Source organism: Falco cherrug, chromosome 1 (assembly GCF_023634085.1).
Source record: "Falco cherrug isolate bFalChe1 chromosome 1, bFalChe1.pri, whole genome shotgun sequence".
Taxonomy (NCBI): domain Eukaryota; kingdom Metazoa; phylum Chordata; class Aves; order Falconiformes; family Falconidae; genus Falco; species Falco cherrug.
This window is the reverse complement of record NC_073697.1, coordinates 23232694-23258302: the sequence shown is the minus strand read 5'-3', so window position 1 is coordinate 23258302 and position 25609 is coordinate 23232694. Positions and strand designations below refer to the sequence as shown.

The window sequence follows — 25609 nt, the reverse complement described above, 5'->3', positions numbered from 1 at the left end:
TTTGGTTTCTTCAGTGCCACCTGATGGGATTGATATGCAGCCCAAACAACAGCAGCAAAAAAGAGCATGGGAACTTACAAAGATACTGCGACATGTTCCTCCACAAAGGCTTTGAATCCTGCATCCCAAGACGTATACTTTGTTAGAATGTGATGTCCTAACTAAGTCTGGCAACGCATGAACATGTTTGCTTTCTGAGTAATTTGCCCTAATGACTTTGAGCCATTTGGACAAACAACAGTTATATTGTTGAAATGCCCTGGCACAAAGCTTATCCATTACTCTCCATCAGATGTCTACACAGATTGTTGCTTTCTGCAAGCATGATTTCAAAGGAATTCATGCTACTCACTGCTTGCCACCCTTTCCCCATTGAGCTGACGCCTTGTTTCACTCTTCTATTTTTTTCTAGTAGGCTAATTTCACATTAGATTGCTCTATCCAAGGATCTCTAGTTTAACTTTACATTGGAATCTTGGTTATATGACTTTTGGTCAAGCCAAGCATTGGGTGGGGTTTCTTCTTGCATCCTTTTATTTTTATTACTGCACGAAGAAGTTACAGCAATGTATATACATCTTACCGTCATAGGGTAATGCCTTGCAAGAGTTAAAGCAAATCATTGCCAGCTAACTATTGGAAGGCTAGCCTTGCATGAACATTTCTGAATTATCATTGGTGTTGGTGAAAGGCAGTGACTGCTTTCAGTTTTGTGGCAACCAGACGTCCAGTGCAGGTGCAGCGGTTGGGGCTGTTGTCACTCTCAGGATGGTCACCTTGCATCTGAACCTGCCTAGAGCTAAGAAGTAATGTGTGTATGTATGGTATTTTATTATTATAATATGCAGATTTAATGTGAGCTGAACCCTTGACTTGTTCATTAGTCATTAAGGTCAGGCTGTCTGAATGTAAGATTAAACATTCCATCTCTTGTATTTACCACTTGCAGGTAAAAACGTTGTTGGGGCCTTATTGTAGTTCAGGTTTCATTCAGTTCAGTGCAAATATATAATCACATAACTAAAGTGACAATGAATTTAACTATTTTGTGCATGCATCTATCCAGCATGTATTCATGCTCATTACACATCCTAGCGCCTGAGGCTTATCAAAGGAGCTGAACAATCCAATCCTGGAGCATTCATCAGTCAAGGAAAAATTATAGAGCCATTTTAAATCTACCTCACGGTAATTAACACAGAAGAGAACCCTATACTGATCAATAATCCTTAAAAGGGGGCTGGGGAAAGCTTGCTTTCTCTGATTATAGCTGGCACTGCTGTGAAGGGTAACTGGGTAGAAATCAATAGGATGCTATGGACAGCTGCCTGCTGACGTGTATTGCAGTGCTAGCAACCCTTTAAAACCCCAAAGAGAAAAAATGTTGGCTAGATGTGAAAATTCTTGGAGGGATCACTCTGTTTCTGAGGACTTTGGGGCTTATTTTTCAAATACAAGCCCAGCTCCACTTACAGGTTGCTTGTGCCATGTGATGTATTCTATGGGACTCTTACCTACAGACAGGCAGCCTGTCTCCATTACCTCCATTACCTCCAGCTGTTCTTGAAGCATTTGAAAACTGCTGATTACTTCTCAGTTAACTTTCTGGGGTGTTTTGTTTTGTTTTAGTTCTGGAGCGGGCCTTTTCTGGGGTAATGGGTGAATTCCAAAATGCAAGCCTCAAAATTATTTTTATCCTACTGAGAACAATGATGATAACTAACTCATACCTAGAGGGAATGTCCTTATTCTCAATTTTGATGGGATTTTCGTTTGTTTGTTTGCATTGGGTTGTTTTGTTGTTGCTTTTTTAAAAATAATTTAGCTATCCTAGCTAAAAAAACCAACCCAACTCTAAACCAAACAACAGTGAAAACCCAAACCGAGATCAGACTTGACATAGACAAGAGCTAAAGTGATCTAGCATCAGAGATTGTCCTTTTTGTATATATTTGAGCTCCTCTGAAATCAAACCCGGGGTTATATCAATTCCATTAGCAAGCTCATCACGGTTATTATCTACATGAGCATGAAATACCATGTGAATCACAGGAATGAAATGGTTGTGAAATCTGTACTCATACATTTTGTCTTGTTTTTTAAATATCAAATAGGTGCTGCTTGAATTAATCACCTTTTTGAGTTAGAAACTCAGGAGGCATTAGCAACGTTCTGAAATTTAGTGCTTTATGTAAACACAGCGAGACTGAGTGTGGTAGGGAAAAAATCAAAACATTAAAAGGCATGCAACTGGGTAATTCAATAACCCTCACATGTAGAGGCATTTCACTCAGTGGGACTTTAACTTTACATGCTAGGCAGGCTGGCTGTATGCTGGAAAGCGGTTCCCCTCCACCCCACCCCAATGCCATTTACATGCATAGCTGGCCTGGTAGGTGTAAAAATAGCCAGGCAGTGCCTGAATTGGAAATGGTCACCGACTGCTGCCTGCAGTTGCTGGGGTTTCGGGTTCTCCATGACACAGGACGGCTCGGGGAAGGGAGCCCGGTACGAGTGGTCAGGGAGCGGAGCACAGGCAGGATCCTCCTCCTGGATCGACAACTGGCCTTCAGGAGCGCTGGGCACCCTCTGCGGCGCAAGGGCAATCCCACTTGTAGGAGTTAGCAGAAGAACTGATATGGGCAATGCACCGATTTGCCAGTCCTGTCATTCAGATAAGGGTTTGAGAGCACAAGGGAACATACAGGATTTGGATAAAACCCCTGACTATTATGGATGCAACAGTGAAGCAAGTAAAGAGCCTGAAGCCCTGGTAAGTCTTGGCTGAAGAAAACAGGAATCGAAGGGAAAAATTAAAATCTAGGTTGTGCATGATAGGTTTGAAAAGGATCTCTCTGCTTTGGGTGAATCTTAAGTGATAGCTTGCAATATTAAGAGATCCGCTAAATATCTCCATGTTCATGCTTTGTTTTTGCTATTGCGACTGACTAATTAAAAAGCAGCTGTCGCTGGGCTGTGCAGTCACTTAAAAGTGTTGTCAGCTGCCAAAAGGTTTAGGTATATGGAGGGAGAACACTGTCAGTGAAACAAGTCCTTCAAATGAATGGGAGTAATCAATTATCCTAGTTTACATGACTGCTATAAATGGTCCTGCATCCAGAACTCTCAAAACTTGAACTTAGTAACTCATTTTAAGCTGCTGTCTGTTCAGTACATGAGATTATGTTCTGTGTTTGCAGTAGAGACAGAGCCCCAGAGATCGTTATGCAAATGCCAGTTACAGTGAGTGGGACCAGGAACGTGCAGGGGGGGTCACACTGATGACTGCAGGACATGAGGGTTAGGCATGCAGTAAGTGATTATAACAGTAATGGCAGCATTTGCTCTGCAAACCAGAAGAAACTCACTGAGATGAATACCTATTTAATGTCTACAGCAAATGAAGTGTCCTTTCTTTTTTTTTTTCTTTTTTTTTTTTCTTCTTTCTCTGTTTGGGAAATCTGTTATTAAATGGTTATTTCATTTAGAATTGGCAATGGAAGGAGGTAGTGTCAAAACTTCTGGCAGAACTGGAAAATCAGAAAACCTTTAATGCCTATATATCCAAATATTATGGTCTCCCGTATTGATCTAAAATAAAATTGTTCTTAGGTCAACATTACGCTTTGCACTTGCATGAATTTCTGCAGTGCATTATAGGAAATGTAGTTGAGATGGATTATGGCATTCATCAGGGGAGACCAGAGGCGTGCCCAGCAAGGAGTTCTGCTTTGTCCTAGAAAATAATTTTGATGCTGTTTTGGTTTTCTCATAGGAAATTTTTTTTTTGGCTGAAGTTTTCTGACCGGTTTTACTGCTTATTTCACTGACAACACAGCTGGACCAGTTTTCAGAAATAAAACTTGCTTCAAGCTAAAACCTGAAATTAAATTATTTCTTTGAGCTTTCAGATAATTTTTTTTCCCCCCACCAAGCAGTTTTTGGTTGAACTAATAAATAAGTTCCCGCAGTTGTGATGGGAAGCATGCAGTTGGCAGGAGGGACAAGGCAGGCACAGGGCTCCCGGGGTGGCGGTGGGGAGGACAGGCCTCTGCCACTGTTGAATATGGGGATGTCAGCAGGCATTACAGTTTTCCCCTGAAGGTGAGTGGCCTGGAGCTGTTAGCAAATGTGTGGACGGGTCCTGTGACAGAAATAAGCAAACTCTGAGACTGTTCTGTCTCTGAATGTACAGTCTCCAGGCGGCCCTTCTGCATGAGGTCAGGTCTTTGAGGAGGCAGGAGGGAGCCAAATCGAGCAGCATGTGATCTTTGAGGGTTTTTTTTCCCACCACCGCCACCCCTTTATTTTTTTCCTTTCTGGACGCTTTTCAGTCAGCCTTCAGAGCTTTTCATAGCAGGCAGAGATCAGGCACTTTGATAATGTCTTTGATACATTTAATCATAAGGTCTTGGCTTTATACAGCTCTGGTAGGGACCGACAGTTGCTGTAGAATATCTGCCTTGACTGAGATGTCACAGTGCTTGCAGGACTACAAAGGAAAATTGCTGTACTTCCATAAGAAGGTTTACAGTCTTTTATTATACTTATTATTGTGATTCCTTGCAAAAAGGTTGGGAAAAAAAGTGTCTGGAAATTAGAAATGTCATCAAAGTTTTGTGCTAAAGGGAGAAATCGTATGGTTTTTTTTCCCCAAACAGAGATATAGTATCCAGCACAATACTTAATTAGCTATACATTTCCTGTGCTTTTATATGGTTTTATATAGCTGTAGCCATATTGGCTATCTTGGTTTATTAAAGAAAGTGCCAAGTCAAGCTGAATATGATGACTCTGTGAATCTTGTGCCAAATACAAGGTTCAGAACAATTCATTTGGTATTCAGCCAACTCAAATAGCAAAATTGCTTTGCATAATCCAGTCTTTTCTAAACTAAAATCAAATACAGTCTGCTGCTTCAAGTCCATCTTGCTGAAGAAATCAGTAGTGTTGTTTTGACTCTCTTGAATTGTCCATATGATGCCAAATTATTTCTCAAATGGGGAGTCAAATTTTGATAGAGGTCATATTTGAAATAACAAGAACATTAAAAAAAAATCAACAAACTATTTCATAATTCTATATTATAGTTTTAATTAATTCTTTTTTTAATGTGTTGAAACAAAGACAATGTCAGATGCCAAAATGCTGGGGTTTCTTGCAGTTGCTGGACATTTAGTCTCCGTCTTTACTTGGATATTTATTTACCTTCATGTTTGCTCTTGAAAGTATATGATCCAGTCTTGCTCCTTGGTGCAAGAATACAACATGGATCCAATACGACATGGATCCAATACGACATGGATCATGTTGTATTTCAGACTACCTAGGACAGACTGCTCTCTGAGTTTCAGGACAGGATCATTCTCAAATCCTACTGCATCATTCAGAGGAGAAGTTTTCTCAAGACAGCAGGTTTGGTAATGCGGATTTTCATGTCGTCGTACAAGACAGCAGGAGAGTCAATACAGGGAGCTGCCTGTGAAGCAGTGACACTGAGAAGTTATAAGCAATTTGCAAAACCTTGGGAAATATCTGTGTTTGCAGAGTGTAGGACTCGTGCTCCAGCCAGGGCCCTTTCACTGCTGTTTGCTACAGCAAACATGAGTGCGTGCCTGGGTTTAAAACCAGTGAGTTTTAAATACTTAAGTAGGCCAGTGCCATGCATTGCAGTCTTCTAGAACAAAGGCTTACAGAAACATGGCCAAAGAGCTGTTCATTCTCTGAATTTTAGACACTTACCTTAAAGTGAGATAAACTTTTAGGAAGTATCCCTTTTCATTGTTATTATTATTACTTGTTGCCATAGGGAGCTGATGGGGCCTGCTTCAATTAGTGGTGTAGCTGTTTCACAGGTGAAATTAGATGAAACTGGTACCTCTTTCTGCTGCCCAGAGCTGAATTGTTTGAAATTTAGTCCCAGGATTACAGGAGGTTTCACAGGTAGTGTTCAGCTGGAGATCAAGGGGAGATGATGAGTGCTTAATACCATGGCCAATATACAAACAGCTGATGTCATGGTTGGTGAAGGGGAGGGTTTGGTGTGGGTTTAGATGTTCTTGAAGTGTAACTCCTCAGCTGATTTGGGATAAATTAATGTGGAGAGATAAGGAAATTATATGTGCTGAGTATGATGCTATTTGCATGCATCCTAAAAAACCCCACCACCAACCCACAAAAAAACCTCCTAAATGAAACCTGGTTTCTTTCAGTAATGGACAGAGTTAAAAATTCTTAATTTACTACTTTGGTATCCATTTTACCTTTCTGTGCAAATAAGGTCTTTATGATGAGTCGTATTGGCAGAACTGGCATTAAATTAGAAACTGCTGCGTTTTGTTTACCTGTTTTAGTCCATCTCAAACATGAAGTAATTTTTTTTCTGCTTATGGTACCAGTAAGTTTGAATCAATGGGCAACTGGTTAATGGTGTTTAGGTAAGTAAAGCTGTTTGATTCATTGGCACTGGTGGTGTTAGTGCACTTACTAGAAGATGTCCCTTTAACCACAAGACAAGGGATGGAAAGGGATGAAAAATTAATGAGAGTGATAGAATCATCTGTCAACAGTCTGTCATAAATTTCACTTACAGGCTACATTTTTGCTAAGCCTAGTTATTATTCTGCTAGATATGCTTGGAATGGCATCTTAATTCTTCCTAGAGGTGTTCCAGCATTATTACCTTTCTATTTAGGAACATCATTAGTAATGGAAACTTGCCATGGAAACCATTTAAGTGCATGCCAAGTTCTAAAGTTGTTCCTAACACCTCAAAATCTCAGTATACGGTATCCCAATGATCCTCAGTATTTTTCCTTCCTTTAATATTATTCAGTTCCTTTAGTGGAAATCTTGGTTCCATATAATTATTTAAGTGACTTCAGTAAATGCGTGTGTTGCGTAGAAAAACTAAGACTGACCCTGTGGTTATTTTGAACATATCCTGAACCCTTGTTGTTTCAGGAAATGACTAAATGATACTTTCACTCAAATTCCAGTACAGGAAATATTCCCATTAAACAACAGAATTACCCATTTCTATTTTTAGAGTAGTTTAAAAGCCTTGATAAAAGACATGACAATTTTTCTAGTTTGTAGGATTACTTAGACAGTGGTAAAAGCTTTCATTCTTTAAACCCAAAACCTTTGGGATTTGGTTTGTTGGTTTTCAGTTTGTTTGTTTTCTTTCTTCTTTTTTTTTTTTTTTTTTTTTTAAATCCAGGCTATGTTTTCCAGGCACTTTTGAGAATCTATTTTTTGGCTTCATAGTGATGAGTATAATTCAGGCTTGCACCCATTCTTTCCAAAACTGGACTTACACTGAAATATTTGATTTTGAGAACACAGATAGCTCAGTGGGACAGCAGGGATTTCACATGCCTGAAGTTCAGCTAGTACTGAAGTGCTGTTTTGGATTAGAACCGTATTACTGATGTTACTTTAAATTTTAAAATCAGTATGGATTAAAATACCTTCTATCTTTTCAGATACTGTGTTTGGAAGGAATATGCAGCTGGGCAAAATTTTTTTATTCTATTCTTCATGGAAAACTATGCAGTTTTGCCTCTGTTCTCACAAATCCTTCATTGACACAGTAAAAGTCAGTTGGCAGCGTGTCCAGTATGTCAGATTAATGACCATAGTGGGAGGACTCCTACAGATGTCTGTGGCCGCTAAGCATCATAAAGGGTTTATAGAAGACATTTGCTTCTTGGCTCAAATTGGGGTTGATTTTACATTAATTTTATCTTACTCTTTTGCTGTTGCTGTATTTGCTAATATTGGCCCAAACTCAGGAACACAGTTAATCATGTATTTAAATCTGTCCTTTAGCACATAGCTTAAATCTGTTTTAATTTGAGATCAATTGGACCTAAAGATGTGGTAAAAATTAAGCGTATTTTGAAATGTTTTGCCAAATGTAGCCCTTTATTCTCCTCCTGGTTAAAAACACAGCAAAACTCATTAGGCATTTGTACATTCCAGTGGAAAGAAAAGAGTGGCTGGATGGCTGGTATCCTGCAAGCTCTGGAATTTCAAAGAGGAGCTGGCAAAAGAGTGAAAGGTGTTGAAATATAACAACCGGTATAAAATGAAAGTAATCCTGTGCGAATAATTGGGAATTTTCCCATCAATATCATAAGATAGAAGCTAGCTGAAGCTTGGCTTTTCCATTAGTAAAAATTAGAAGGGTCCATAAACATGTAATAACTTTCAGTTGTGTCTGTCTGGAGCAGTCTTGTAGCAGGAACTGGTATTCAGATAAAGCTGCATAGCGAGGCATAAGTTTTCTCCTCCTTATGTTTCTCAAAAATCCATGTTTGTTGGGATAGTGTAACAGCAATAAGGAACTTCCTAAATATCAAATGCAGCTTTCGGAGAACAGTCTTTGTAATAAGATACCAAACTACTACAAAACCGTCATATGCAAATATTAAAATCACTGGAAGAAGTCTTTCAACTCAACAATTCAACAAAAATATTTATCAAAAATACATTGGAATTATAATACATTTGTTATTTTATAACATGCATGAATCATAATGCATGCCTCAACCTAGTTTTATTTCACTGGGCTCTTTTTTGCGATGGCTCTTTCCATCTCCAGTCATACCAATGAAATGCATTTCTCAGGGACACTCCAAATCTTGAATATTATTACACACTGTATCTCTTCTGGGATGCAGCCTCTTTGTCTACTGTAGGAAAGCTTCTACCCATATGTATAATAAACACAAACAACATTAGTCTTCCCACCTGCTTTGGCACTGTATAGTTTTGGCTCCTACACATCCCGTAGTAGATACCCATTGCGAGGCACACAGAACATAGTGAAGGGGTCACTCTTGAATCCAGTCAACTCTGTCACAGGTTTCTGTGGCAGACAATAATTTTCTGTCTTTAAATATGTATGAGCTAGTTTTGATTTGAAATCACCAAATGTTTTAAACCTGGGTCATATGCAGTCTATAGCCCAAAAGCTTTTTCTTTTCCGGTAGCTATTTCACTGTCTTGTTATTACCCAGCACTTGTTGTAAGTAGCAAGAGTCTTTATGCCAAGCGTGGGCCCGTGTCCATACTCTGTGCAACACTATGGTGAGGGCAACTCCAGCCACAGTTCCAGCTCAGTGCCGGTAAAAGAGGTGCCAACTTCTCAGTCTCCTTTGTGACATTCTATGATTAATTGGCTTAAATACACAAAGCGCCTTAAATTATTCAGGTGCATAGTATGTACTTGAAAGAATATTTTTATTTTTCTGATTTATAACCATCATCATCAACCTAGAGAGACAGACTCCTGAGATGAAAGTAATTAATTGCTATGTGCTATTAGCCACATCTTGGTAGAGAATATTTAACTTACTAGCGATCTCTTCTCTCTGAAACCTTGTCTTCCCCTTCACACTTAACAGTTTCTGTGATTCAGCTTCTCATTTCTTAAAAAAATGTTAATTTATTCTAAGGTCAGTTGTGTCTTTTTCCTGGATGAGATGATAAGAAAGAGGTGCTTGTTTAGTTAAGGCTGCTATTTTAGAATTGTGGGCTTTATAGTTCAACTGTTTATTACACGTTCTGTACAACCAAAGGTACATAGCAGGATGAATTAATCTGAAATGCCTAAACGTGCTTGAATGGGAAAAGCTGTGTGATAAAAATACTTTTCTGAAGTTGAAATAAGAAAATTTGGCATGTTGTTCATCCTGGAATTTTGATAGTGAAATTTCTTTAAGATCTGTGATTTAATTTGTCTTCTTTCATGTCTTCCAGTAAATTAGTGGGAGGAAAACATGTGTTTTTATAAGCAAAGGAAGGGGCTTTGAAAGTAAAGCACTGTTGTATTTCTTTTCTTTCAGAAGATGGATGTTATTTCATTAAAGGCTGGGAAAATATGTTTCCATTACAGCTGTTATTATCTCATTTAACTCATTTACCAGCATTGGATTACTGAGCCTGTGCCATTGCAAGTGCAAGATTTAGTTCACATTCTGGCATTCATATCAGAACCACAGGCTGAGACTCAGCTGTGGTAGTTTCAAATTTTTTATTTTTTATTTAAATTAAAAATCTTTTGCCTTCTTGCAGTCATAGCTGCATCTTAGGCTTGCAGTTCACAATATCACCATTGTTCTGGTGCGATGCCCTTTGGAGATCAGCAGCACTTCTGGCTCAATAAAGCAGTAATTTAGGGTACAGAAGGTAAAATATGAGCCACTGAAAAACTTACTTGCTGGCAAGTTTTACCGAAACTGTTCTGCAAGGAAAAAACATTCCTTTTGAAGTTCTATCTTTTACATTTGAATGCTGGTATGGAAAAAGCTACCACACTGGCAAAAAATACATATGTGACAAATGAGTTGGGTAATGGTAACACCTCATCTGTGCCGCTTTTAGAGTTGCACCCAATTAAATGATGGCTGGTTTGAACAGATGGTTTCTGAAATCAGAGAATAACCAAGCCAATTGGGACAAAATTTAGTGGTTTTCTCAAGGGTAGGATCATAAATTGACATGCTACTAGTGGCATAATAAAAAAATAATGGAAAGTGTTTACATACCTGCATCTTTTTAAGTACTGAATAATATCAAGAAGCCATGAAACCCAGAGTTCAGATCATGCAACTTTCCTTCTGCGGTGAGCTGAATTCGCAGCTCCAGGCATTACCTGAATATATCAACATGATGAGCCACCAGTCAATTGAGAGCTTTTTAATGAAGAAGAGTTAACAAGCCATCAGCATTTTACTAATTATAGAAACAGCTGTTGAACAAACACTGCCCCACAGCTCTGAAGTTTGTAATTGGCATTAACACTGTCAGCGAACCCCGAACACTGCCTACTGACAAATTCTGTCTTCATGCTGATCTCACATGCAACAACACTACAGAGTTCGATTTAACATGGAAGTTTTTATAACTGTTAATGGTTTGAATGTCTTGATTTATATAAAGCATGCAAGTTCATAGCAGGTTTTGCTCGCTTGCTGATCGGGGCTGGTCTTTACAAAAGTTATAGCTAAATACATTTTCTCCATATGATCAAAGCACTATGTGCCAGAGTCAATGCTTGAAAGGTAAGCCTAACAGGGTTGTCAGTGTTCAGGGGCACACTTTCATATACATACAAACCAAAACCGTTAAATTAAAGTGTAAAACTACCATTTGGTTGTTACACATCAGTTTTGAATTCTGTTTTTCCTGTCATTCAATTAATAAACTGTATTTAACAGATGAGGATTGTTCAGCAGGCCTTTTTGCTAGACTCTGTTGTCCCACAGAGATATTTGTGATGATGGGCTGGCTGGGGTCATTCACCTTATCTGGAGGGGGGGGAAAAACCAAAGCCAGCCTGCGGGGATAATTTTGCTATAGCCATCATTTGAAGCAAGTATTTGGATGTTTTGGATGGTGTTAATATGAGAGCTGCCTTTTGAAAACTGAAGCCTCCTACTCCCCCAATCTTTCCTTCTTAAGCATGAAGTTGGTTTTCACTAGCAAATTGGAATATGTGGAGAAATTCCTATGGGTTTGGTATAGCATATGATTTTACAATTTATTTTTGCACAGCTCTCTAAACTGCCTTTGAGTAACAGGTGTGTGCTATGTGCAGTAAGTGGTGCGGTATGCTATGAGACAAGAAAGGCAACCACAGGCGAGGGCAGAGCATCCAGAAGGGAAGGATTTAGACTATTTGAATAAAATACTAATTTCCATGTATGCTCTAAGTACTGGGATTCCCTGAGCTATATGTTTCAAGTTCAGGCAAAATTCTGACATTGCAATTAGCAGAAAGGAAGTTGGATCCACAGCCTCTCAGTCATTTAGAAAAAGTAATCATATATTCACTTCATCGTTTCTTATTTTTCTTATGCAGTGTCTGACAACTGTGTACTTACAAAGAACATGTTTACATTCTGCTGTGAATGTACTTAAGCTTATAGTGATGTTTTTCACATTGTAGTTCAGTTGTTTATAGTGCTCTGAAAATTTTGATTTCTGGCTGAAATTGCCTATCCTCAGTCAAAAGTTAATAAAGAAAAGTTAAGTTAAAAGATAGGAGCTTTTTATGAAGTTCAAGAACACAAAATAGTCCTCACAAATCTATAGCACCTATTAGAATTGCATTGCAAACAGAGTTTTTTAAAAAAGTACTTATCAAGGACTTGTAGTACTCTCACTGCAGATGTATTGGAAGTTGGGTATAGTTTTTGGTTTTTTTTTTTACAGTGACTGTTGTCCTTTTCTTTCATTAATAATTGGTATCTGTAGAACTGCAAGTACATCGTCTAGATTCAATCATGATTGTAGTGAAAAGAAAAATTCTCTAGGGAGCAGTCAAATGTTAACTACTGTTGGTGGTGCATTTTTCATAGAGCAGTTTGGATATCTTGGAGTAGTGCATTAGAAAAAGCTTGTTATGTCCACAGATGGTGCCTTTGTCCCATACTATAAAATATCAGCTATATATTCTTCAGTTCTTCACATCTTATTCTAATAGTGGGTTTATAACATATTAGATTGCCCAGCCTTAGTGGCCACATGTCAGTCAGAATTAAGAATCTCTTTGACTACCTGAACAGTGGGTGACATGTAGAGATGCCAGCTGAGACTTTGCAAATTAACATGTCGTCACGACACTTGAGTTTCCCAGATTGGAAGCCTCTCATGTTCTCATGTTCATGTGGGTGCTGGTAGCTGCTGGAGCCATATTCTCTTGTAAGCCTTTATTTTCTGTATTGGTAGGGTGCTTGCTTTTGAGTGCGGTCTGTGTACATATGTAAAACTCCTAAAAAACCGCACTGCAAACCCAGCCTCAGGGTGTGTGCATAGGAAGAGATGACGTGATACGTATCATATGGTGCAAAGGACTCTGGCTCTGTGTTTTTATCTTCTTTCTTGTAAAGAAAGTATCTTCAAATGACAGCATGTTGACAGTTTGTCTTCACCAGTCCGCAAACTAGCAAAGACCAATATGCCAGTTTTTGTGCCACTGAAACGTGTCCTGAATTCAACTAAAGATCTACATGAAAGCAAACAACATATTTTGTGGGATTACTGAATCAATTGGAAAAGCCCACAGATAAAAAAATCATCGTTTCATAGTGTGGTAAGAAAACTGCTGCTACTGACTACTGAGATTATTTTGTTAAAGTGGATTTGAATTCATAATGTGCTGAAGTAAGTAAATTGCTGAGACAGTAGTACTGACAAAAGGGTGTTTTAAAGACATTAGAAGAATGGGGCAAAGGACAAACTACTAACGAGGTACAAAAAATTAGAGTTGACAAAACAGGAAAGAAAATACAGATCACAGTACTCCTGACTTTTAGGACTTCTAAGCTTTAAAACACAGTGCTGAATCTTTTGAGTATTTCATGGAAGCACTCACTGGTATTTGTATGTGAATTTGTATACAAATTCAGCTGAATTGTTGCTTCAGGTCTTTTATTTGTGTGTTCTAGTTGGACATAAATGAGAACTTCATGCAAGTCTGTGAGAATCTATTTTGAAATAGGAGAGGCCAGACTATGAGGAGATAGGTACAGTCTCGTTCATCTAATACGAGATCAGTCCATGTTACAGTGAAAAAATGTGTAAAAAAGCAAAGATCATGTAGACTAGGATTTTCAGAGGCACCCAAATGAAGCACCAATATCTCGTTGTGTTTCACTGGGACTTCAGCAGTTTTGTTTTTCTTCTCTTCACAGTCAAGCACTGTTATTGCAGAGTGAGAATACACACAGTAAGAGACACTGCAATAAAAATGCCTGTACCAGGAGTTAACGATGAAGACTTAATTCATAATAACTCCTCACAGAGGCAAGAAGTTCATATTTTGCATTGTGATTGATATTCAGGTGTATGTAATGTGTCTAGAAGTGATGTGCATTGCAGTAATTTAATTTTGATATAATGAAAGTATGAATCAAGGAAATGAGAACCTGTTTTGAAAGCACTGTTTGCATCATCTTAGCCAGCAACAAATGGAATGTATTCCTATGGTCTTAGCTTCAACCTGAGCTTTCAGCAGTAATTGAGACTTTAACATCGTTAGTCTGTTACTCTGCTTGAAAGAACAAGTGATGATTGATTCATCCCTCATAAAACCAAAGTTGTAGATGTTCATTTGTTGTACTATTCTCACTTAATCTTTTACAAGTATAAAAATAGATGTTTGCAGCTTTGACATGGCAAATTATTGTAGAAGTAGTAGATCATGAAAAAAAAAAAGGCAAAACCCATAAAACATGTTTCCTGTTGAGGCCAAAGATGCTTTTCCCATTAATTTCAGGTATTTTAATTTACCCCTCATGCTCAAATATTTGTTCTTGGATTTTGCCACCAAGACAGTTGATTTTTCAAGGACATGTAAACATTAAAATATCATTTTGTGTCTTGATGTGCATGTACGCATCACAGGAGAGGGTGCAGTGCTAATAGCTATCCTTCCATCTGAAAAAGGCATCTCTTTCATGTACCTGTCAGAATCTGCTTCTGCATCAGGCCTCATCCAAATGCCTGCCTGACTGAAGCCTGAAGCTGGAAAAGGGTTCTGTCAATGTGAATTCCTGCCCTACCTTTCCCTTCACCCTGCTGCGGGTTTAGAAAGGGGGTCTGTTTTCTTAGCAGTAAAAGATGTGGAATATGTGCTTAAGTTTGCAAAGGAATTTAAAAGGAAATATTTTTGTCTTGGCATGTCGCGCAGTTGTAAGAAGAATCATTTTGATGACATCCATCTGTTGCAGATTAAAATAGGTTGGAATCGGGGATTGTGAAGTGAGTTAGTACAGCGTGATATGTAGGGTGACTGAAATAAACGCATCGAAATGGATTGGGTGACTGAAGTAAATTTCTTTGTTGATCAGTATTAATATGTTGAAAGTAGGAGGCTTTTAGGATATTTTCATGATGTGAAAGAATGTTTTTCAGCCGATGTTTCTGAAGGTGAAATTAGGGAGGGAAGTGAAATTAGATGAGAAACATGCTCAGTTGGAGGTGTTTCACAGGAACTCCGAGTACTAGTCCAATGGTGTGCGTGCTCTCCTGTACCGATCTAATCACATCCCCGCAAAACAGGCTTTCATGGTTATTTATCTGCTTTTTGAAGCTCATTACTCTATTTATATATTTTAAGTGTGAAAATTTTTACTGTCTCTGTGTGCATTTGAAAATTCTTGTTCTGTTTAATCATTACTTCTGTTGTATGCCTTTGTTTTATTTCTGATCTCTGCGGTTGCATTAGTAGTCAATTTACCTGTGTGTAGGTTCATATGTGGGTGAGCATCAAAGTATATGCTGGTTTCAAATAGCCTGTGTAATTTCATGTTTTAATCTTAGATAAAGGCAGGAGGGCTGACACATTTCACGCTCCCTTGCTTAACAGCACATCCCACAACCTAGATGAAAAACAAAAACATGATTTAACTTTTTTTAACCTATAAATGCTAATGGGGCTTTGAATGTGAATGTATGAATGCAGGCAGTTCAGGAGTGGGCATGTTTACAACATTATCCTGGATTTAGCTACTCAGGCTTGAGTACTTCATCCGCTTTGTTCTATGGTTAGCTACGCTTGCAGTGCTGCCTGGTTTTGTAGGACTTTTTATTTTCTATTTTTTTTCCCTCTAACACACCCCACTTCTGTGCCACAGGAGATAAGACATAGCCACAGGACTTTCTTGCTCTTGGATGCTGTTTTTTCATCAGTATGTGTGCATGAATATGCACTGTAGTCACGTAACTTTTTATGCCAAGTACAAATCCAAAGCAAGTATATGTTCTTTTAAGTAGCATAGCCAATAATAGGATTGGTCCATTATTTTCCAGAGTTTTGAGCATATATGTGTTTGTATATAAAAAACCCAGAAAACTATGGCTAGCAAGTTAATGCATTTATTTTTTTTTCTTGTTGCTAATATCAGTTGCTATGATTTCTGTTGGTTTGTGTTTGTGTTGGTTTTTTTTTTTTCCCCCTTTGGTTCTTGCTAATTTTTGAACTTCAGCAATTATTGCTCTGTTTTGCTCTCTGACAGGTGTGCATTCTTTTGTGCCAGTATTGCCTTGTTTAAGTATCTGTATGCTAATTAACACAGATATAATGGAAAGTCGGTTTTCTTCATAGTTTTACTCTCCTGCAGCATAAAATGCAGAAACCTTTCACCAGTGATGAAGTTGCGCTCTCTTTTAAGCAGGAGCTAACTAGAGATTTTTTTCTTCTTATCTTTTACAGTCCGACAGCAATGCAAGCTTTCTCCGAGCTGCTAGAGCTGGCAATCTGGACAAAGTAGTGGAATACCTGAAAAGTGGAATAGACATTAACACATGTAATCAGGTAAGATATTTGAAGGACAGAAGTTTGCAAGAGTGAGTTACAAGAACATCCTCCTCAAAAACTAGTTTTTTCAGGCTAGATTACTTCATCCAGGTATTTTGATTCACCTCAAGTGACGTCTTCAGTCTTATTCCTCAGTGGTATCTTTCTACAGGAAGCTTGATAATGCCTATAAAGCGTTGCTGCTTTTAGTAAAGCTTTGTGCAAGACTTTTTGAGCTTCTCTTTCTTGCCAATGTTCTCCAGGTATGGATATATGTTAATGAAGTACCTATAATCAAAACTTAAGGTATGCTTTGGTAGTCTAATGCTAATGGACCTGCTGTTGTGAAGTTCCAGTTCTAATGGAAACAGTGAGCATTAAATGCAGTTGTATTGTTCAGAATACTAAAGTTGCAGGGGGGAAAAAAGAGTTCTAGTTGAGGAAGTTATGATGTAGGATTCTTTGGACACAGGTAAATGCTGTGATGAAATATGCCAGGATATGAAGCTGAAAATTCTTGGTAAATTCTCATTGGTTTCCTTGTAGACAGTTACAGTCTGGATGGCCAGAGGCATCTGTGTTCGGAAAAACCCACCCCGCTCCCGTCTGCTTGGGTGTGTGCTGCTGTGGTGGGGTGAGGCTGAACTGTCTTGGCCAGGAGGCTTGGGAAGCTGAGGCCCACCCGTTACCCGGTCGTCTTGCCCTTCCTGAGAGTCTCTCATTCTTTTCTTTGTCTGGAGAAGCGGGGCTATGCCAGCACTCATATTTTTTCCCTCTGTTAGTTATTGCTCTTTGTTTATTGTATCCGTTTACTCACTGTAATAAGGCATGCCCATGTAATGGGAGTTGCTCATTTTAATGAAAGCTATGCCTTCCTCCAAAGAACATGCATCACAAACAGGAGGCGAGGAGCAACAGGCGTTACAACAACTTGACAGAGGAGCACAGGATGGCAGTGAGATAACTGTGATTAATATATTCCACGGCAAGTGGAAACCTGTCAGGTTTTGGGTTTTTTTTTTTTTTTTTTTTTTTTTTTTTTTTTAAGCTATTTCGAAGACCTCTTTTCTAGCAGCTTCACAGGTGTAGGGGTTAGTTTAAAAAGTTCCGATTCCTTGTTGCAAACATTTGTCTGAAGCACAGTGTGGACTGGCATCCTTGGCGAAGCCAAGGAAGAAGTTGAAAGCCATGCATGAAAAATGGTATCGTTGTCTTACATGTGAAGACATCGCTTGATATTTTAAAGTGAGGTGTGCTTGAATGAATGAGAAAAGTGAAACTGATAGAGACTAACTGTTCTTCATGCAATGATTTGCAAAGGTGAATGCAATAGTGTTTGAGTAGATTCCAAAACTGAATTGCAAAACTTTTTTCAGTCACCTAAAGAAGTCTCTTGTAAACATTTTTTTCATAGCTAGTGCATTAGGTTTAAGCTCTGTAGCATGGGAACACTATTTAGCATCTGGGTTTTTTGTCATACCTAGAGTAAGAGTTCTGTTCCAGGGCACACACTTATCCATACGATAGTAACAGCAATAACTTAAATAAATTAAAGGTCTAAATTTGTAACAAACTTTTAACTATTCTTAAAGAAATTATCCTGGCCGTATTTGCAATATGTTGATACAAGTTTCTCCAAAATAAAGAAATCTAATCTGAGGTTTTAGTTTTATGCTTAGTTTTCAGGGCCTGTTATTACTTGACTTGCTCATTATATTAATGTGAATACTGAGGGCATGAGATAGCAATTAATTCATACCACAGAGAGCAGATGTTAGTGAAATAAATAGGTAAATTTGCACATTATCTGTGGATTGTATTAATGCTTTGTTGTTCAGATCATTCAGTTAGTATTTTAGTAAACAGATCTTGGAATTGAAATATTATTTGCTTGTATGCAATATTAAAATTAGGTTTTTCAATTTTTATTTATTTTGTGGTGAAAAGTATCCTCTAAATAACATAAAGACAGGAAAATGATGGAAAGTGTATATATATATATATATATATATAAAAAAAAAAGCTTTATGGAAGAAAAGAAAGATAATTCCGCTGTGAATCTAATCTTCTCTCCTGTCATTCATGTTACTTTTACATTTTGATTTTATCAAAAATATTCCTATTGTGGCAGAGCACATTTCAAGTATAAGACATTTGGAGCTGCACTCTCCTTTGTGAAGTATGTAGGGATGGAACCTATTAGTACTGGATAGTGGAGAAAAACAAAGTAAAAATAGTATTTTAGGTTTTGTGTTAAGAAAGCACCCGTATTGTCTTATCTGTTCTGATCATTAGTTAGAATAAGATCAGAAATAATCAAAATTTTCATTACTGTGTCCTGAGACACAGTTGTGGCTTCTAATGTAAATTGTGTCCAGGAGCTGAGCTGCTAGTTGCTGTGCATATGCCTGTTATAAATAAGTAAAATATTTAGGAAATAAAGCTGTATTTGTCTTTGGAGTTAGTAAGGGAGTTATATTATGACTCCATTAAGCTGTGATAGCTGATAAATTGATCTTGGGGGCAACTAGAAGGGAAAAGGCTGTTGAAGCAGCATCCCTAATACTTTTTTTTTTTAACTACTAAGGTGAAAGGTACACATTCTCCAAGTCAGTCATCAGACTGAGAGCTTGAGAGTCATCAGACTGAAAGCTTGAGTTGTTTCCTCCTCTGATATGAAAATGGGCTCTAGAAGCCATGGATTTCTTTGATAGCAAAGAAATGCTACAAAAGCATGGGTTTTCTTGGGTAGCAAGAGCAATAATCCCACACAAAATTGTAAGTCTTCATTTTTCTGAAAGAATTTTAACAAACTCACTGGGCAGTATGCTCTGGAATGGTGGCCTCCCAGGGGTGCTGATGGCAAATTCCCCAGTCTCTGGAATATGGGTTGCAGTTACTATAGTTCTGAAATCTCAGCGAATAAATGAAAATTTTGTTTTCTTCTTTGATATCTGGAAGCTGCTTGTATGAAAATTACTAGTAAATTCATTCAGAAACCTGTAAGGGGCTTACTTTGAGGCAGAAAGAGTTGGAATTAATTTTTCCAAGGAAGTATTTATACATCATCTTCCTTTGGCTTACTTGAGGTATACCCTGAACCTATTATTATAAGAAATAGCTTTGTACTATTTTAACCAGTCTCTTTTGAATTTCTGGTGCATCTTTGACGTCAGTGGTTCAGTTCTAATGAAGACTTCCTTGGTCTGTTGGTTGCCCAAATCCTTTCTTGGCCTTTTTTTTGCAACTGTTTAGTTAGTGTATGACTTCATGTATCTTCAGTGAGTTCTAAAACACTTCTTCATTTTGAAGTGAAAAGGAAGCAGGAGGAGGTTTAGCACTCCATAGTGTCGGTCTCCTCCCTTAGGAACAGTTTCTGGAACTGTAGAGGTAATTGTTTCACCAAGAGCAAGTTGAAATCCAATTTAGAATGTGCGCTCACACAGCAGAAAGAGCACTGGGCAGCCTGGACTTTACAGTAATATCATGTGCTACGTTATCACACCGAATGCAGTGTGGCCAGCCAATTGATTTTCCTTGGCCATCCCACACAAAGCAGCTGATCCCCTGTGACCTGAGATGGCGGAAGTCTGAGGTTTCCCTTGCTATTTTGGTGAGATCTCAGCCGGTAAGTAAACGTTCAGTGGGTGGTATCTTTAGCTGACTAGCTAACTTGTGTCCAAGCAGATCAAAATCTTGTAGCTCACTTGCATTAGCAATGCAATTCTGATTTCCCTCAGATGGTTAGAGAGTAGACGTGTTTTTTTACTGTGTTTTGGAAAACTGTAAACTTAAATATCCTCTTATTGACTGGTCAATCTTATCTATAACATAAATTGTTTTACGTATTGTTAAAAAAAGGTACTTAAATTTGCTGCTTAACATACTGCCTCCTCTTTCAGGAAAGTTGTTACTGCTGTAAAAGTACACTGTTAAAGTTTCACCATGGATATGGCTGTGATGTGATAGAATGCTTTAGCTTGGCTCTTTTGTAAGTCTGTCATATAAATCCAATTACTTTTGTTTCATAGCCGAGGGACCTACATTTGCACCGCTTATTTGACTAATATAATCAAATTTAATAGGACTGTAACTGTGACTTAAAATAAATATGCAAGTGTCTACATCAGACCTGAAAGATGTCTTGACATGCTGGTGAAATCGGTGGCATTTCTGTGAAGGGGGACTTGAAAGCTCAGGCTGTATGGTGTCCAACTTTCCCCTAAATCTTAGCCAGATTTAATCAAAATGACATGAAAATCAGTAAATCATTCAATACCAGTGTCTCATAAGCTCGGTTTTGTAACTCATGCATCATGAGATAGGCTAAAAATTTCAGTGCACCATCTAAATTGAAACTTCAAAGACTGTTCACCTTCATAGGCTACTATAGTGTCAGGTTCAGCTTGTTGGCAGCACAGTTTATTCTGTTCCACTTCCAACAGTGGAAGAGCTGTAAAGAGGAAGAATTCCTGGCAAAAAGATGCAGAGAATCAGGGAAAGTTTGGGAGTGGAGAAGAAGACTGTGAACATGCTGCTCCTGACATGCATTGACTTTGACATGTCTTGAGCAAGAGTTTTGTGAATAACAGTTATTAGTGAAAGGTGTGATCGGTGTGGTGTCCCTTGGTATACTCCCATATCCCTGCACGTAACAATTTAAACTCCTGCCCTTTGGTTACATTTGGGAACATCATGAGTGTGCCTATGCTCTTAGATGACTTGCCTCCCTAGTTCCACTCCTGAGTCCTGGTTCCCTAATCACCCACACTATGTATGTATTAGTTGGCTCGCAGGCTCCTTCTGGCCTAAAACAGCTGGTTTTCTCTGAAGTGAGACTAGGGAGCAGTGCAGGGGATGCCCAGTGCAGGCACTGCTCTCCTCACGCTGCAGGGAAAGCTTGTGCTGGGCATGCTGGTGCTCCTCATAGTCCCCTCAATACATTCGAGCCAACCTTGATCCTGTAAGCCTTGTCTCAGGCTGTGAGCCACATTGTGCACAACTTACTTGTGGCATTATGCTAAAAAAATGTGTTTTACAAAATCCCTCTTTAATAGTCTGTGGTACAGCACTCATGTTATTTCAGGAACTTTCACCCAGAGACAACAAACACGCACGCTCTGTGTCTTTGGGACACGATGCACTGCATGGGACCAGGCGAAGGCTGCAGGTGGGAGGGGGTGCGTGGTGTGGGGTGCCGAGGCTGTGCTGAGTTGCGCTGCTTCGGGGTGAGGGCACGGATGTGCAGAGGCAGCCCTGACATAGGAATCTGGGGTGAGAGGGACAGGTTCTCAGAGTTTCCTGGTGTTCTCAAGACCTCCAGGTCTTTAATTCTGTGGAAAATCAGCTACGTGTTGGTCTTTAAAAAACTACATTTAAGTCCTAATTAATTTAATTTAAGCATGCAACTAAGTGCTAATCTGAAGAAGGCTGTTTTCCTGAACTGGAGCTTTATACTAACCAAATGTTTTCTATATCACCAAGAAAGCCTCCATAAAATTCTTTGCTCCTTTTTTAATAATTACAGGCTGACATTCAGACTGGAAAAATGTCAAAACTCATTAAAACCCCCACAATTGTGGCCACTGTTTATTTTTGGAAAAGAGTAGATGGAAGTAAGAAATGAAATAATCTAAAGTATTTTGAGACGTTACCTTCCCTGCTGAAGAAAAGCTGCAGATGATTAAAGTAGGCATGTGTCAAATGGAAGTTAAGATACAGAAGTGAGAGCAGTTGTGTTTTCTGTGCCAAGGAATCTAATGATGAGCAGGATAAGAACTCGGGCTTTCCTTGTGCTGCTTATTGAAAACATACAGAAAGAATCTTGTCTTACTGTCTAGGAGAAAGTTTCCATTAAAAGACCTACTGTCAACAAAAAGCTTGCCGAGTTAAATGGGATACAACCTGGCAAACATAAAGTTCCTCAGTTAGGAGCGAATAAATGTAGACTCAAGTTCTTATATTCAAATAGATCCAGTGAATTTTATGTCTTGATTATAAGCACCAATATTAACAAAAAGGATCAACCCTAGGACAGAGCACAGTTAATGTGATTATTACATGGAAACATTACAAGTATTTTTTTCCAGTGTTCATCTTCTCTTGCTTGCTGTGAGAGTAATATGATTAGGATTGCTGCAGGTTTATTTTCTACAGAAAGTGCTTCCCATTTGCAGATGGCTGGCAAAGCTCCTCTTGCACTGTAGAGGTGAAAGCAGAGCCAGATGAATGCAAACATCAGAATAGATGCTGTGGAATTTCTTAGTGGCCTGAAATCAGTAAAGCATTCCTGGATGTTAGGTGGCAACACTAGCAACTTTCAGGATCTGTGGGTTTGCACTGTGGTTAAGGTCAAAGCTGGACTTACACCTGAATATATTAGGCTAGAAAAAGTGGTTGACTAGTGTGCAAAATGGAAAAGTCCCATATTAACATGATTTAATTAAGTAATTTTACCTGATGTCTGGGTTGAGTTAACTCGGGAATTTTCTGGACTGTGTGAAGTGTTTTGAGCTCTTGACAAATAGTACAAACCAAAAAATGCTCAAATAACCCCCTTCAGATCTATGAATAAAATTAATTTCTAATGTGGATTGTCTCAGCCCTAGTAGCCAGGAAAAATGTCTCTCTTTGCACTGGCTAACCGTTTTCCCTGATGACATGGATGACCCTTTGGGTACCCCCAAGTACAAAGAATGAACTGCACCCTACATCATCAGGACTAGCGAGCCTGATTGCTTAGTCTTCACTATCCCTTGGACATTGAGAAGTACACAAACAGGCTCTTCAGCTTCTAGCGAACTTTGATTCTGGTGCCATATAAAATTGCCCGCAAAGCTTCATGATAACTAAGACCCTCAGCTTCTATTGATGAAGCATCACTGGTGTATTGTAGATTTTATTAGGAGTGGGAGCAGACTCCTCTTCTAGAGGTTAGGGAATAGTGAATAAGCCCTGGCAGGTGCTACGTCACCTCCTCCTCCAAAGGGCTTGAATGGGATGTCTACATGGCTGTGTTCCAGCTGTCGAAGGGGAGAAGCTAACACGTTCTGTGCAAAACACAGAGGGTGTATTTTAATTTTAAGAGTGAGATATCTGAATGCTCTTTCAAAAATGAAGCCTTGTATATGCAGGGTTTTTTTTTTTTTCTCAGTGTAATGCTATTTTTAGACTAGATGCTGTCTCAGAAAACAGTACATAATGTTAAGGGTAAGCTTTCCTGAACAGAGGTAACACAAGATGCTTTCTTTAGTTTTACTGTTTGTTTCTCAGATCCTAAGTTTTCACAGAGATCTGTCTTTATAGATAATCAAAGTATTTCCTCAATTCAGCTGTTTCCAAGATCTGGTGGAACTTAATGTTTCTGTATATACTGGATACAGGGATTAGTCACAGCTATTAATATAGTTATGTAGTTAATAATTAGTTATTACTTAATTATGCTTTGTTGAATGCTACCTTCTGGAGACAGTTAGAAATGTCAGGGGACAAAATTCCCCTGTTTTAAAAACAGTCCCTTTAGAGGATCTAATTACTATTATTTTATACGATGGAAAACTGCTAGCCATTGGAAATCTCAGATTCCTTTAAAGCTATTTTCCTTCTGTCACAAATGTAGTTATTTTAGGACATGGTTGCTATTTTTAGTTAACATAGTAAAAAAAAACAACTTCCTTCTGAATCAATGCTCAAAATGTTGATTAGTAAAATGAACTTTAATTTTACAGTATGCATTTTTGCAACCCATAGTTCTCACAGAGGCTAGACCCAAAAATCTGACAAGTCTAAGGGTTTGTCAGCTGTCTGCTGTGTTTTGAAACAGAATTGGTAATCCGAAAGGCAACATCAAGTAACAGTTCCCCATCTTGTCTTTGGAGTCTTGTCACTTTTCATGATGATAGATTTACTTTCCTGGAAGGAAAAATCTGATGGATTTTGGCATTTGTTTTGAAGAAGTCTTCTGTATTCACAAGGAATGTCTGTGAAGTCTGATACTTGAACAGAACAGGAGTCAAATATTAGGTGGTTTTGGGGGGCCTCCAGCTCCAGAGCTCTGTAAAACCTATACCTGTTTGGCTTTTGCTCTCGTTCTGTTGGCTTCCTTTTAGTTTGATTGGTGTCTTTATTGCCTCAATTGCAGTGAGACAGAGCACCAGCTGTTAATTACTCCCACGTTTAGTCCAAATGGAAAGCAGCTAACACCCCCAGTAGAGCTAACTATAGACTGAAGTAGCACTGTAGTTATAATGAGGTCCACACCATCACATGTTCATGTCACCGAGTAGGTTAATTCATTTCCATGAATTCATAGGCTATAAAGCAATATAAAAGGAGAATTTTCATTATCTGAAATTATTTTTCTTTTTTCCAGCCATCCAATTTATTACTTTGTGATATTTTTGGGAAGAGCTTCAACAAACCCTCAGACCTGAGAAGGCTGTGCCCAGCTCTCTAATGTGCCCTTTCCCAAATCCTTGAAAAGAGGGTTAACTGATGCACTTTTTACTTAACCCAGGAGATATTATTCAGAGGAGAGACTTTGCAGCAACCTTAGACTGACATCTATTAAAGAGATGTAGAGTAGTATTTGACTTTTAACAAAGACTATGATATTGCTTTTTAGTCTCAGCCTCCACTGGTGAGCGCAGATGACTTCCTAACTTGGGCAAAACGTGTGAAGGAGTTAGCAGGACCACGCAGGGCTGGTCACAATAGCTTTTTAATTTTCATTGTGTTTGTAATTAATGCTTTGCAAATGACCTGTTAGTGTATATATATATGTGTGTATATATATATATATATGAGCCTGTAAACACAGCATCAGTGGAAGGAACTTCATAAAAGTGCATTGCATTTCATGCTTCAAGAGAACGTTGGAACATTAAAAAGATTTTTCTGTATTGTTTTATTTTCGTTGACTGTGATGATATTTTTTCTCTAAGCTGCTTAAATGCCATTCTAACCTTGTGTGGCATAGGCAAGAGTAATTAGAAACTCAAATGTTGGCAGATCTTCCTGGGAAATGTTGCATCCTGACTTCCATCAGAGTTGATGGGAGTTATAAGGGGTACGACTCTTAGCATAAAGGAAAAAAGAGGGTTAATTTAGTTAATATATGTTCTTGCTTCCTAATGTTCTTAAAGATATTGAATACTTAATGAATACCTTCAAATAGAAGTAAACTTTAGGGAGTTAAGAATCATATTTAACAAAAGTTGTTTTCTTTAGTGCCAAGACCATTATATACTGAAGTAGCGCAAGCAAATGTTCACTTCTATAAAGAATTTTCCCCCACTT

The 25609-nt window shown here is 38.4% G+C and overlaps 1 protein-coding gene across 40 annotated transcripts in view; it reads left to right on the top strand.

The window, feature by feature from the left end:
* Positions 1 to 25609, top strand: part of ANK2 (ankyrin 2) — a 382411-nt gene that overhangs the window by 208465 nt on the left and 148337 nt on the right. For all 40 annotated transcript variants that reach the window (XM_055711495.1, XM_055711514.1, XM_055711508.1 and 37 more), the window contains one exon: positions 16229 to 16330. In XM_055711495.1, the coding sequence (XP_055567470.1) occupies positions 16229 to 16330 (102 nt within the window). The remainder of the gene's footprint in view (positions 1 to 16228; positions 16331 to 25609) is intronic.